Source organism: Strix aluco, chromosome 16, assembly GCF_031877795.1.
Source record: "Strix aluco isolate bStrAlu1 chromosome 16, bStrAlu1.hap1, whole genome shotgun sequence".
Classification (NCBI taxonomy): domain Eukaryota; kingdom Metazoa; phylum Chordata; class Aves; order Strigiformes; family Strigidae; genus Strix; species Strix aluco.
Genome location: NC_133946.1, coordinates 18,993,564 through 19,009,038, shown reverse-complemented (window position 1 = coordinate 19,009,038; position 15,475 = coordinate 18,993,564). Strand labels below are relative to the sequence as shown.

The 15,475-nt window shown below is 43.0% G+C and overlaps 1 protein-coding gene across 1 annotated transcript in view; it reads left to right on the top strand.

Annotated features, from left to right (window-relative positions):
- Positions 1-15,475, top strand: part of MUC2 (mucin 2, oligomeric mucus/gel-forming) — a 49,780-nt gene that overhangs the window by 21,749 nt on the left and 12,556 nt on the right. The window contains exons 24-33 of the mRNA XM_074841880.1: positions 1,027-1,183; positions 2,496-2,624; positions 4,414-4,561; positions 5,440-5,483; positions 6,031-6,228; positions 6,644-6,673; positions 7,046-7,531; positions 8,405-8,593; positions 9,995-10,609; positions 11,839-15,407. Coding sequence (XP_074697981.1) covers positions 1,027-1,183; positions 2,496-2,624; positions 4,414-4,561; positions 5,440-5,483; positions 6,031-6,228; positions 6,644-6,673; positions 7,046-7,531; positions 8,405-8,593; positions 9,995-10,609; positions 11,839-15,407 — 5,565 coding nt within the window. The remainder of the gene's footprint in view (positions 1-1,026; positions 1,184-2,495; positions 2,625-4,413; positions 4,562-5,439; positions 5,484-6,030; positions 6,229-6,643; positions 6,674-7,045; positions 7,532-8,404; positions 8,594-9,994; positions 10,610-11,838; positions 15,408-15,475) is intronic.

The following is a 15,475-nucleotide window of genomic DNA, read 5'->3' as shown; positions in this document are numbered from 1 at the left end:
ACAGCCGTACAAACCCATACTCAGTTTCACTGCTACTGCTGTGCAAGCTAGCTTCATAAATCTAGCCTGAATAGGTCTGTGTGTGCTGAACAGGTCTGCGTTGCACCATCTCTTGTTGAGAGACTGTCACTGCTTTAAGTTCTAAAAGGCCTTGCGATCATGAGATCGCACTTCTGACAGAAATGCATAGTATAATTGAAAGACGGCTGTTGAAGAGACCACTGCTCTTTGTAATATTCAACCCACAGAAGGGATCTTCTTGGAAACCACTAACATTGTGCAGTTTAGACAGGCTTAGCTGCTAGTATTGTGCCTCCAAACTGTCATGGCATACACTGTGTCAGGCCCACAGCTTTCAGAGAACAGTGCACAGAGAGCACTCCTCTCTATTTCTTGTCGCTTTACTAAAGTATGGTAATATAACAACTATCATATTTCTGTTGTATATAACTATTCTTAACTCACAGTGGAAAAGTCACAAAGAATTGTTAATTTAATTGACTTAGTATGTGTTTCTATGTTGATTCCTTCAGCAGCTAAAATCCAGTCTCAGTTTCTCCTCTTGCAATCCCAAGCAAAAAAGTGGAAATTTTTTGCTAATGTGTCATTGGATAAACTCCAAAAACTGGCAAGCACAAAATTATCTGCTTCATATTTGCCGTGAAGTGCAGCCTTTCTCACTTGGTTGGCCTTGCTCACCACTTGGTTGACAAAGCTTGCTGGAAAATAAGACTTCATTGGCATGAGAGCAGTAAAACAGGGCTCTGTTAGAAAATGTGGGCACTTCCAAGAACTCTTATTTTATTTTTTCAGTCATAGCAAATTATGAAGGTACTATATTCCTTTAAGTCTATTATTATCCAAAATACATGAAGGAGCTTCAAGCATATCTTTGTAATTTGGTAATTCTTAGAAACAGTCTCATTCCTGCCCACCTCAATTCCCGTATCTCAAGAGCTCTCTCAAGCTTACTAGTTTGAAAGCCACTTTGGAGATGAACTGGGGCATTGTTTCTTTCCCCAACAGGTGGACCCAAATCCTTTCTATGACGCTTGTGTTCATGATGCCTGCTCTTGTGACAGTGGTGGAGATTGTGAGTGCTTCTGTTCTGCAGTTGCTGCATATGCTCAAGAATGCACCAAGGCTCAGGCCTGTGTTTTCTGGAGAACTCCTGATATATGCCGTGAGTAACAGTTAAACACAACTCTATCTTTCTGGCTGCTATCAGAAAGCCTACCAAATAAATTAATACTATAACTGCAAGGTTACGCTGGTCATGCAATGCAATTCATTTTTGCAGCGTATCAGGGAATAAACAGAACTAGTAAATTTGTATATTTCAATTATCTTTTATTTAGCCTGGCTCTTTTTCTTTTTCTTTTTCTTTTTCTTTTTCTTTTTCTTTTTCTTTTTCTTTTTCTTTTTCTTTTTCTTTTTCTTTTTCTTTTTCTTTTTCTTTTTCTTTTTCTTTTTCTTTTTCTTTTTCTTTTTCTTTTTCTTTTCCTTTTCCTTTTCCTTTTTCTTTTCCTTTTCCTTTTTCTTTTCCTTTTTCCTTTTTCCTTTTTCTTCTTTTCCTTTTTTCTTTTCCTTTTTCTTCTTTTCCTTTTTTCTTTTCCTTTTTTTTCTTTTTCTTTTTCTGTTTCTTCCTCTGTTTCTGTTTCTTTCAGAATTTAATTTTAGCAAAAGTATATAGAAGTACTCCTGTGTAGATGAACCTAATCAGTATTGAGTATATTAAGCAGTGTCCAATATTGAGTATATTAAGCAATGTTCATTAGCAGTGCTAATGCTCATACCAGTAGTCATATAATAATGTAAAATAAGATTTAAAATAACATTTCCCAAAAAAGTGCTCAAATCAAAATTTTGAGATTCTAAGTGGCAGAAATATAAAATTTTTCTTTTAAAAAATTCATTCTGATTCAGAATTAAAACTTTTAGTTTTTAAGTGTAAGAAGTCAGTGAAATAGAAGTTATAAGTTTCAATCAGCTCTGATACAAGTTTATAAAAGCTCCTTCCTCTGTCCATAGTCATCTAACTGAATTCTGGTTTAAGTTTTATCCATAATATCTCATATGCTTGCTCTTGGCCTGTCCATGTGATACAGCCCGTGTGATACAGCAAGGCAGAACTATTTTGAATATACTGCAAGAGCTTTTAGGTGTTTGCTAGTAGCTAGGGAACAAAAATGCTCTCAGAAATTTACCCTTAATTTTAAATGAAAATAAACATTTTTTTTTTTATTTGTGTGATTTGGATCAAACATTTTCAGCCTGAAGCTTGAGTGTTTAATATGAAAATCTTGGGCCCCAGAGTTTTGATCCTAAATTTTGATGATGTTTAAGTACAGTAGAAGAAAGTCCAGGTCCTATATGTCATGAGAAATCTTGCTGTCTTAACATGTAGATTCATTTAGCTTGTACCTTTAAAGACCTGATCAGAGCTGCATTCTGGCAACCATGGTTTTAATCAGCTTCTCTTTTTTTCTCTTCAGCAATATTTTGTGACTACTACAACCCTCGTAATGAGTGCGACTGGCACTATGAGCCTTGTGGCAGTAATGTCACAACCTGCAGGATGATTAATAATGTCAGCACCAACTTTACAGTGCCATACCTGGAAGGTAATCAATTCCTTGCCATTTTTTAAATTTTATTTTGTATAACTTTGTCCACATATCATTTAACAAATATGGAATAGTCAGTCAGCTTGACAAGTTGTTCCTAAATCTGTTATGTTGAATTTGTCTCCAGTCTTAGATAACTGTTTCCTATAATATAATTTATTATTTATGAACATCAGTGGCTGATAGTTGCATTATTGTGAACCATAAAACTAGGTCTCTGCTTGGATAATATCCTGAAACATGCAAGATTATTACACCATTGTTATTTTGCATCCCATCCTAAGGGCATTTCAAGAGAAGGAAATCCTTTTACATGGCAAAGAAGCAAGTTACTGATAGTTGAGGGTTTTTAAGTTTATCATTCTTTACGCATCAGATCAATCTTGACTTTATTAGATTAATGTGCAACATCCTCCTATCTTTACAATGGAAAATATCTTTGATATCAAACACACTGATGCTGCTATATGTTGAATTCTTAATGGAGACCACAAAACGTTGTCAGAGGGCTACAGGGCGCTACCTGCATTTTTAGTGTATTTCATTTGTAGATATGATATTAATAGGTGAAAGTTCTTGTTCTTGATAACTGAAAAGGAATCTCATGTCGTAACTGCATTGCATGACTCCAACGATCCGTTCATTGGATGGAATGACTTTATAAACATATTTCATTTACCACATGATAAAGTTGGAGAAAACAGCCATGGTTTCGGCCATGCAGTCTTTTTGGTCTTCACTGGAAGCAGTTATCTCCAGTTTAAGGACTGTAAAGAAATGCCCAGAGTTTGACTTTGCTATTTTAATCCTTGATCTTCTGGTAACAAAACAAAAATAAACCCAAAACCTAGCCAAAATATTTTTTAAAAACAAGTTAATTCTATGTTTTTAAATAGATTGTCTTAAATTATTAGAAAAATTTGGGAAGTATCAGAAGGCAGATTATTATATATCAAATTATCTTTCTAAATTATTTTTGATTTTCATCTTCAGTGGAAATATAGCACATACTTTTGTTAGGACATCTTTAGTACAGTCTGGCAGTGTGAAGTAACTTTTAAGTACCAGTTACTTACGTTGTCATTCAGTTCATAGGGTATTTAGAGCTCCAGTACAGTAGAGTTACAGTAATTAAGAATCGGATTTCATGAGAGTTTATTTGGAAGCAAGACACAATAATTTTTTAAAAGTGTGTTTACATGAAAAATGCAATGAGAATTGACAGACAATCCCTTGCAGGTGGGATTTGGGTCACTGGCCAAAGGTATGGAAAAATGCAGATAAATTATCTGTTTGGGTGGAGATACCTCATTTATTAAAGGCACATAAACAAGGTCTAGTGTTCCAATAAATGTAGTGAAAAACCTGTTTGTTAATGATTCCACTTCCATATTCTTCACAAAAGTATTATTGATATAGTGATCACATTTCAATATCTGTAGAAAAATCAGGAAGTTTCTTTGTCTTAAAATTACTAGCTGCCCATAGAAATTAATACAAATTAGGGCTTTCTCCAAGATCTTAAACTAGGAAAAAACAACTACCCTAGTTTTCATGACTAAACTTTTATTTAATCCTCCACACCCCAGCATTATCAATGAGAATTCTGTTAATTTAAATCTTTTGGAAAGACTAATTGTCCAAGGATTAATTTGCATTGGAAATTTTCTATTTCTTTCACTGTGCTTGATTCAATGAGAATCATTTACCTTCAGAAGCTATCCTATCATTGAGTTAACTCTTTATAGTTTTTCTTCATCCTGTATACTATTCTTGTCATCCACAGGTTGCTACCCCAGATGCCCTCCAGACAAGCCTTATTATAATGAAGAGACAAAGGAATGTGTGCCTGAAGATCTATGTTGGTGTTACGTCAATGGAATCCATGTGCCCCCTGGGGGGGAGATACCCACAGATGACAACTGTACAAAATGGTATATAAAAAATGCAAAAACATTTGCAGTAGTTCAGGAAAGAATTTATGTATGCTGAGCCCTTCATTTATTTTATTGGGCCTCAAGCAAATAGATGTGCAACTTCAGCTGAAGAGCTGGTATATTCATTCTAACATTTATCTATACAAATCAGAGGACAATGCTGTTTATTCCAGTCGAGACTTAAACACAAAAAATGCTGCACTTACGATACATATAGATTCTAAACTTTTCATTCATAATTTTCCAAGTCCGTAATAATGAAGATTTCCAGATGATAGTGTTGTTATAATAAGTGTGTTAACAATTTCATTATATATATATAGTCTTTGAAGTGTCATAAATTATATAATGGCATGAAACCTGGGTGTGTCTCTAGAGCAACCTTTTGATTCTCATGGCTCTTTAGGAAGAGAGGGGCTACTCTGCCTTGCATTCTCATTTAAAACTGGGATTTCAAAACCATTGTAATCTGAAATGATCTGTACTAGCCCTGAAAGATAGTTGACTCCTAACTGCTCATTCCTAAAGCATTACTAATGATAGCACTGACATCTATGACTCCGCACAGTGACCAAACACCCCCCATCCCCGATCTAGCTATAAATTCACTGCTCTGAAAAACAGTTTTTATTATTGCACTATTGCAACTTGCGACACAAAGCAATTCATGATAGTTTTAAGGTGTTATACTTAAAGAATGAAAGTGATGACTTAGTTTGAATGAAATAATGGTAGGCAATATTGGAAAATATTACACCCAGAAAAATATCCAGTAGTATGACTGAAGATAAGTGACAAATTTCTACATTTCTGTGCTCTTGGCTCTGCTAACAGGTGCCATAAAACATTTTAATTTTTGAAAATTTTGCTTTTAGTGTCTGTGGCCCCTCAGGATCCATACAGTGTACACCACTCCCAGGTAAAGAACATTTGGGTTTTTCTACAAATAAAAAGAAAAAAATGCATGGAACTGCTATGTCCATCTCTACAAAACACTTAGTACTGATTTGGAATAATCCTTTCCAGTACAAATGAAAGCTGTGGCCAAAGAAAATTGAGCAGCACTTTTGTTGACCCTTGCTGTTAGTACTTCTTCAACCTTTTTCTCATTTCCTTTTATTCTTTCTCCCCATGTCCCATACCTAAACTAATGGAATTCACTACAAGACTTTGCATCCCAGAACATGTAGTATTATAGAAAAGTGTCAGACAGTAAATTGCAGTTGTTATTTCTCTCAGAACATTTTAAAACCTAGTTTGTAAGTCTGTTCTTCCAAGTGTTTTATGCAGGGCTTTATTAAATATGTTTTAATATTCCTCTAAATATAAAGATAAATTAGTGTGATGTATTAGATCTAACTCCAGGTATAGCTCTGAAAGCTATGATTCCTGCAAATGCTTCCTTGTCCATAAGTATCTTGCCTTTGTCCCTTACCTGGTAGTAGAAAAATTGCTCTTTTTTGCAGGCTGTCCTTGTGTCATCAATGGAACAAGTTATGAAGTGGGTGAAGTTGTGGCACAAATACAAGATGGCAACATATGTATAATATACATTTGTGCAGAAAATGGTTCTGTAGTTGTTGGAAGTACTTTTCCTTGTCCGACATCTACTTCACCTACAACCACTTCCACCGCCTTTCCTACCAGTACTCTTACCACCACAGGTAACTCTTCAACAGAGATGCACATCTAAAAATTATTTTCTTCAAGGAAAATACTTTAAAGATAGAATGTAGAAGTATACGGGCTTATAGTTGACACAGATAGAGTGATACTTATGAATAGTTTTATCACACTATACTAAGAAAGATTTTTAACATTTTGAGTTGATTTACTTCTCATGGAAGAAGATTCAGTGAGAATATATAAATGTATAAATGTACAATATAAATATATAAATGTACAGGGTGCCTTTCTAATTCTGTAAAACAAGTTAACATCTCAATATCCTGCTGGGATAATAGAAATTGTCTCAGTAGTGTCAGCAAAAAAAAAATAATTAAAATATTTAAAACTATTATTATATATTATTCTAAAGCTTGGAGATGATGGATTAATCTTTTTTTTTTTCTATTTCAGTTACCACCACAAGACCTCCAGTAACTACAAGTAAGTTTTAAATATAAAACTAAGTTGTTAAAGAATGTCAAAGGAACATTTAAAGGAAGAGTAAATTAAACACATCCACTACAGAAAAATATATTTAAAACACAAATAAATACATTTTTTAAATTGCAAAAATATGATAAGTATAGAGAGAAGAAAGACCTTTGAAGGCTTCAGATTGGTGATTTTATTTTGATGCAAAGCTTTCTTTTGAAAAACCTGGTAATATAGAACCAATTTTAGAACTTTTTTCTCTTGGTAAAAAGGACAAGTTACAATGCATTACTCTCATCCTTGATGGAATAGAATACAAAATTAATCATCTCAGAATGTTCTCTTTAAGTTCAGATGCTGAATCTCTGTCTTTTCTTTCAGCTCCATGCTTTGGATTAATCTGTAACTGGACTGAGTGGTTTGATGTTAGTAAACCTGAAGAAGATGGTGGTGACTATGAAACCTACGATGCAATAAGAAATGAACATGGAGACAAAATATGTGAAGCTCCTGAAAAAATTGAATGCAGGGCTAAAGAGAAGCCTGATGTGAGCTTAGAGGAACTTGGCCAGAAAGTAGAATGTAATGTTACATATGGACTAATCTGTAAGAATGAGGACCAAGATCCAACTATGTGGCAACTTTGCTATAATTATGAAATTAGGGTAAACTGTTGTGAGTGGTATGAAATTCCTTGTGAGACTACACCAACTCCAACACCAACTTCAACAACCACCAGCACAACAGTAGTCATCACCACTACAACCAGGCGGCCAACAGCAAGTACCACCACGCCCATACCCACCCCAACCATTACAAGTGAATTCACACCATCAGTCACCACCCCAGTAACTTCAACCTCTCCAGGTATTTAGCAGACCAATAATCTCTGTTCTTGCTTTGCCATAGGAGAAATAAAGGCCTGTTGGCTAATAAAGGCATGTCACCTCCATAACAGATATTGAGCTGGCAGGAAGTCTTACTGATGCTGGTTTGGAGCTCTATCCTTCTGATGGAGAGCAAATTCCCAGAAGGACGCGTTGTACAGGATTAGAGTAGGCCTTGATTAAGAGTACCATCATTTTAGGCATTTTCTGGGCGGGGCTATACAGAATTCCTTCCCTTTCTCCTGCTTTCCCTCTGTCAGTGCTGAAGTTTGCATGTGGTTATAGATCTAGGAAGGAAGGGTTCCCCTGGCAGGCTTTCAGGAAGAGTTTCACTCTGCAGGCTACCTCTTGCTGTGAAGTGTGGTCTTCAGCTGCCAAGGTCCAGTAATATTCTGTGAACCTCTTTATCAGGCCAACATTGCACCACAGGGAAGTTACATGACAATCAGGCGGTCCTTCCCAGACCACAGCATGCCCTCTCAGTACTTACTCCATAAGACAGCAAGGTGTTCTAAGTAATAAGGTAGAGATAGAAAGCCTCACAGAGCCTTACTCCTCCTCATGACTTAAAATTGGTAGGTATTTTTGATTTAGTGAGAAGCATATTACAACAACATTACTAGTCTCCTTGCTATGAAAGGATTGTCATGACACTGTCTATGCATTGATTTTGAACTAGTCTGCTTTCCAGGGGCAAAAAGGTAGACCTAGTGACTCACTGTGGTAAGAGTGGACTGACAGCTTTAGGTTTCTGGTAGCTACCTAAAGCGTAACTTGTATTCAGTGCGTATTATATCCCACTCATGCATCTTGCACCTTTGTCTGTTTTCTCTGTCCCTGCTGTTTCTAACAGCCCCACCTTCGTCTACAACGACCACCGTGTCCTCTCCACCTGTATCGACAACCACTCCCACGCCAACACCATCAGAGCTTCCCATCAGAACCACCAGCACCACAATGCCCCCCAGCAGTACCACCAGCAGCACCATAGGGACAACAACGACTGGTACTGGCACAACAACACGACCTCCAACTACTCCAAGTATGTTCCCAACACCAGTAATAATCACTAAAACCCCTCTGCCTCCAACTTCAAAAGCAATAAGCAATTCTCTGGTTCTTTGTCATTTGTTGTCTTGTTATGGGAGAAATCAAGGTTTATTGGCAACTTAATGTATGGCTTAATTTTTGCACTCTGAGAGAGTGTAGTTGATGCATGTTTCCTAAAAAAATAATAGAATCATAGAATAGTTTGTGTTGGAAAGGACCTCTTTAAAGATCTTTTAATCCAACTCCCCTGCTATGTTTTAGCCATCTGACCATTTTTGTGGCCTTCCTCTGGACCCTCTCAAAGAGTTTCATGTTTTTCCTTGTACTGGGGACCCCAGAGCTGGAGGCAGTACTCCAGCTGGGGTCTCACAAGAGCTGGAGTAGAGTGGGTCCTGTACTGAGCTCTCTGTTTAAGAGAGAAAGTGCACAATATCTTTCTGGTTCTTGGTTCTATTGCTTTGATTATTGGGAACATTAGGAGGTTTTCCACCCTTTTCTCTTTTCCATCCTCTGCCCAGCTTAGACAGATACTGAAGTGATGGGAAAATCTTGCTTTTGCTGCTGTGGGACCTCGTCCTTCATCTGGAGAGAATGCACTGAGTGGGACCCATGGTGTGCAATGGGAGTGGGGCTTGGTTTTGTGGCACTGTCATTTCAGGCACTGTTTGGGCACAGCTGTGTGGACTGTCTTCCCTTTCTTCTCTTGCATCGCATGTGTGGTCATTTCTGCCACTCACCTGCAGTTCTGGCTGTAGGAAACATTAAAGGTTTTCCCTGGCAGGGCTTGGGAAAAGGTTTCAGAGCGTGGGTTGCCCCTTGCTCCTTGCTACGGACCAAGGCTCTGGGCAGACAGGTTCTCCCAGTCTTCCCACAAGGGTTGTTCTCCAGCTGTCTGCACGCAGCTGGGAAGCAAGCTGATGTTTTGGCAGTATTGTGCATCCTGCGCCTGCTTCCTTTGTGGTCACGGGCTTCCCTGGTGTTTGGTTTCTCCCTGAGATAGTGAGGGAGTGTGAGTGGCACGAGAAAGTGAGAGTATGGCAGGAGTCCCTGCTTAGTCCTTCCCCACCTCACATATTGCCCTTATTTGAGTGTTTTTGCACAAGGGAAGCCCAATACAGCAATGTGCCCTAGGTGCAAGGGGGAGACACACATGGTTTGGCAGTGCCTGCATCCTGATTTGGCCCTAGTATGCTTTGTAGGGCCAAGAAGGGGAGGGCTGCACACTCAAGTGAGCTTTGCTGTGGCCATGGTTGGCTGACGGGTGTAGCAGTGCACGAGAGGCACCCTTATGTGCAGTGGACGCCCAGAGCACCACCCGCGAGTGTGCTGGTGCCCCGGCTTGTTGTCTCTCTTCTGTCTGTTTCTAACTGTTCCTCTTGTTGCTGTCCCCCAGACTGTGACTGCATCTGGACGGACTGGATTGATGTGAGTTACCCAAATAGTTCTGACAGAAACAGTGGTGACTACGAAACCTTTGAGAATATTCTGAAGCACAACTCCTCCTGGGTATGCGCGAAAGCTGAGAATATTTCATGCAGAGCGGAGCAATTCCCTGATGTTAGCATTGAAGATTTAGGGCAGAAAGTGGAATGCAATGTTAACACAGGGCTCATCTGTAACAACAGTGATCAGGTCATAGGAGGTATAGTACCAATGCCTGTCTGCCTCAACTATGAGATCAGTCTCTGCTGCGTTCCTGACATACCAGAGTGTATTCCAAGTACCACCCCGAGTACCACGACAGCCCCACCTTCGTCCACAATGAGCACGGTGTCCCTTCCACCTGTATCGACAACCGCTCCCATGCCAACACCATCAGAGCTTCCCAGCAGCACCACCAGCACCACAATGCCCCCCAGCAGCACCACCAGCAGCACCACCAGCAGCACCACAGGGACAACGACGACTGGTACTGGCACAACAGCACCAACTCCAACCACTGCAAGCACGTTCCCAACACCAGAAATAATCACCAAAACCCCTCTGCCTCCAACTTCAGAACAAATAAGTAATTCTCTGGTTCTTTGTCATTTGTTGCCTTGTTATGGGAGAAATTAAGGTTTACTGGCAGCTGAGGGAGTGTAGTTGATGCATGTTTCCTAAAAAATCATACAAACATAGAATAGTTTGGGTTGGAAGGGATGCATTTAAGGATCTTTTAGTCCAACTCCCCTGCTATGAGCAGAGATATCTTTCACTACAACACGTTTTTCAAAGCCCCATTCTTCCTGTCCTTGTATGTTTCTAATGTCTGGGCATCCACAACTTCTCTGGGAAAGCTGTTCCATTGTCTCACCACTCTCATCATAAAAATTTTCTTCCTTAAGTTCAATCTAAAGCTACTCTTTTTCAGTTTAAAACCATTGCCTCTTGTTCTGTAACTACAGACCTTGGTAAAAAGTCTCTGTCTTTCTTATAAGCTCTACTTCTATACTGAAAGGCCACAATAAGGTCTCCCTGGAGCCTTCTCCTGGCTGAACCACCCCAACTCTCTTAGCCTCTCTTCATAGGGGAGGTGTTTTAGCTCCCTGTCCATTTCTGTCGCCTTCCTCTGGACCCTCTCAAAGAGTTTCATGTCTTTCCTTGTACTGGGGACCCCAGAGCTGGAGGTAGTCCTCCAGGTGGGGTCTCACGAGAGTTGAAAACTGTCTTGCTCATGTGAGAAGGAAAAAGCAGAAAAGTGAATATGGGGTTCCTAGCATGTCAAAATAGCTTCTGGGTGAGTAGTCTTACAGACCTGGGTGTTAGATATGGAACACAAATTGATCCAGCAACTGCTCAGTTTCATTAGATCAAATGACTCTGAGCACAATAAATGCTGGTATGAACATGCCACATGAAGTACCACAGGGAATAATGGTTTATCTATAGAATATAGCATGACAGCAATACAGAATTAACAAAAGAGTTCACTGATCAAATCAATCAGTTCCCTGGATTTAGGACTGCTGAACTCTTCTATGCAGTATAAAGTGTTAAAACTACACACAGCTGTTCCATACGGCATTAACTGTTCATAAAGTGTTTACATCAATGTCTCCCATTCAAGACAGGAGATATTTTAAATAATCCATCTGTTATGCAAAAGCCATTAGTAAAACACTTTCTGCTTTATTCCTATCTCAACACCATATGCTTAGGTTAGTTGAATTTCATTTGCATATAAGAAAATGAAATAAAGTTAATAAATGCAATTTGCCTACTAAAATAAATTACTGTGTTTTCTCCATCTTAAAGAGAAAACAACAACTCAACCAGGAACACCGACAAAGACAACTACTACAGTTACCCCTTCATCTACCCCATTTCCAACAACTACAACAACAGGAACAAGTACAGTGTCCACGATAAGCACCACTATTCAACAGTCAACACCACCAGGATCAACACCACCAGTGCCAGTCACCACCACTGGAGTCACTGAAACTGGATCAACCACCAAAACCACCCCTTCGACCCCCACATCCTCACCACCCACTCCCCACACCACCACAACAGGAACGCAAACGTCTACCCAGGAGACCACTACCACTGGGACGGGGAGCCCTCCAACAGGACCACCTACTGCCACCATCAGCACCACAACCTCAGCACCGTCTTCCCCAGGGTCTACAGCCAGCACTACGCTACCACCACCGACAGGATCAACACCACCAGTGCCAGTCACCACCACTGGAGTCACTGAAACTGGATCAACCACCAAAACCACCCCTTCGACCCCCACATCCTCACCACCCACTCCCCACACCACCACAACAGGAACGCAAACGTCTACCCAAGAGACCACTACCACTGGGACGGGGAGCCCTCCAACAGGACCACCTACTGCCACCATCAGCACCACAACCTCAGCACCGTCTTCCCCAGGGTCTACAGCCAGCACTACGCTACCACCACCAACAGGATCAACACCACCAGTGCCAGTCACCACCACTGGAGTCACTGAAACTGGATCAACCACCAAAACCACCCCTTCGACCCCCACATCCTCACCACCCACTCCCCACACCACCACAACAGGAACGCAAACGTCTACCCAGGAGACCACTACCACTGGGACGGGGAGCCCTCCAACAGGACCACCTACTGCCACCATCAGCACCACAACCTCAGCACCGTCTTCCCCAGGGTCTACAGCCAGCACTACGCTACCACCACCAACAGGATCAACGCCACCAGTGCCAGTCACCACCACTGGAGTCACTGAAACTGGATCAACCACCAAAACCACCCCTTCGACCCCCACATCCTCACCACCCACTCCCCACACCACCACAACAGGAACGCAAACGTCTACCCAGGAGACCACTACCACTGGGACGGGGAGCCCTCCAACAGGACCACCTACTGCCACCATCAGCACCACAACCTCAGCACCGTCTTCCCCAGGGTCTACAGCCAGCACTACGCTACCACCACCAACAGCATCAACGCCACCAGTGCCAGTCACCACCACTGGAGTCACTGAAACTGGATCAACCACCAAAACCACCCCTTCGACCCCCACATCCTCACCACCCACTCCCCACACCACCACAACAGGAACGCAAACGTCTACCCAGGAGACCACTACCACTGGGACGGGGAGCCCTCCAACAGGACCACCTACTGCCACCATCAGCACCACAACCTCAGCACCGTCTTCCCCAGGGTCTACAGCCAGCACTACGCTACCACCACCAACAGGATCAACACCACCAGTGCCAGTCACCACCACTGGAGTCACTGAAACTGGATCAACCACCAAAACCACCCCTTCGACCCCCACATCCTCACCACCCACTCCCCACACCACCACAACAGGAACGCAAACGTCTACCCAGGAGACCACTACCACTGGGACGGGGAGCCCTCCAACAGGACCACCTACTGCCACCATCAGCACCACAACCTCAGCACCGTCTTCCCCAGGGTCTACAGCCAGCACTACGCTACCACCACCAACAGCATCAACGCCACCAGTGCCAGTCACCACCACTGGAGTCACTGAAACTGGATCAACCACCAAAACCACCCCTTCGACCCCCACATCCTCACCACCCACTCCCCACACCACCACAACAGGAACGCAAACGTCTACCCAAGAGACCACTACCACTGGGACGGGGAGCTCTCCAACAGGACCACCTACTGCCACCATCAGCACCACAACCTCAGCACCGTCTTCCCCAGGGTCTACAGCCAGCACTACACTACCACCACCAACAGGATCAACACCACCAGTGCCAGTCACCACCACTGGAGTCACTGAAACTGGATCAACCACCAAAACCACCCCTTCGACCCCCACATCCTCACCACCCACTCCCCACACCACCACAACAGGAACGCAAACGTCTACCCAGGAGACCACTACCACTGGGACGGGGAGCCCTCCAACAGGACCACCTACTGCCACCATCAGCACCACAACCTCAGCACCGTCTTCCCCAGGGTCTACAGCCAGCACTACGCTACCACCACCGACAGGATCAACACCACCAGTGCCAGTCACCACCACTGGAGTCACTGAAACTGGATCAACCACCAAAACCACCCCTTCGACCCCCACATCCTCACCACCCACTCCCCACACCACCACAACAGGAACGCAAACGTCTACCCAGGAGACCACTACCACTGGGACGGGGAGCCCTCCAACAGGACCACCTACTGCCACCATCAGCACCACAACCTCAGCACCGTCTTCCCCAGGGTCTACAGCCAGCACTACGCTACCACCACCAACAGGATCAACACCACCAGTGCCAGTCACCACCACTGGAGTCACTGAAACTGGATCAACCACCAAAACCACCCCTTCGACCCCCACATCCTCACCACCCACTCCCCACACCACCACAACAGGAACGCAAACGTCTACCCAGGAGACCACTACCACTGGGACGGGGAGCCCTCCAACAGGACCACCTACTGCCACCATCAGCACCACAACCTCAGCACCGTCTTCCCCAGGGTCTACAGCCAGCACTACGCTACCACCACCAACAGCATCAACGCCACCAGTGCCAGTCACCACCACTGGAGTCACTGAAACTGGATCAACCACCAAAACCACCCCTTCGACCCCCACATCCTCACCACCCACTCCCCACACCACCACAACAGGAACGCAAACGTCTACCCAGGAGACCACTACCACTGGGACGGGGAGCCCTCCAACAGGACCACCTACTGCCACCATCAGCACCACAACCTCAGCACCGTCTTCCCCAGGGTCTACAGCCAGCACTACGCTACCACCACCAACAGGATCAACACCACCAGTGCCAGTCACCACCACTGGAGTCACTGAAACTGGATCAACCACCAAAACCACCCCTTCGACCCCCACATCCTCACCACCCACTCCCCACACCACCACAACAGGAACGCAAACGTCTACCCAGGAGACCACTACCACTGGGACGGGGAGCCCTCCAACAGGACCACCTACTACCACCATCAGCACCACAACCTCAGCACCGTCTTCCCCAGGGTCTACAGCCAGCACTACGCTACCACCACCAACAGCATCAACGCCACCAGTGCCAGTCACCACCTCTGGTACAACTCCAACACAATCTTTTACCACCACTTCAGGAACAACGTCTGTTAGTATTACAACAGTCACTGCAACCACCACCACCTCGGAAATTACTTCATCTGTCTCAACTACTACTTCTGGGCCAACTGCCACATCAAGTGCGGTCACCATTGTAGGAAGTTCTACGTACAGCACAGTTACTCCACCTGGTTCAACTACAAGTCCACCATCCAGCACTCCTGGAAGAAACTGTTCTATTTTACCTAATGAGTCTTATGCAGTAAGTAGATTTCATGCAGTTTTTTTAGCATTCTTCTTTGGATGGAAACTAGACAAATATTTCAGTGT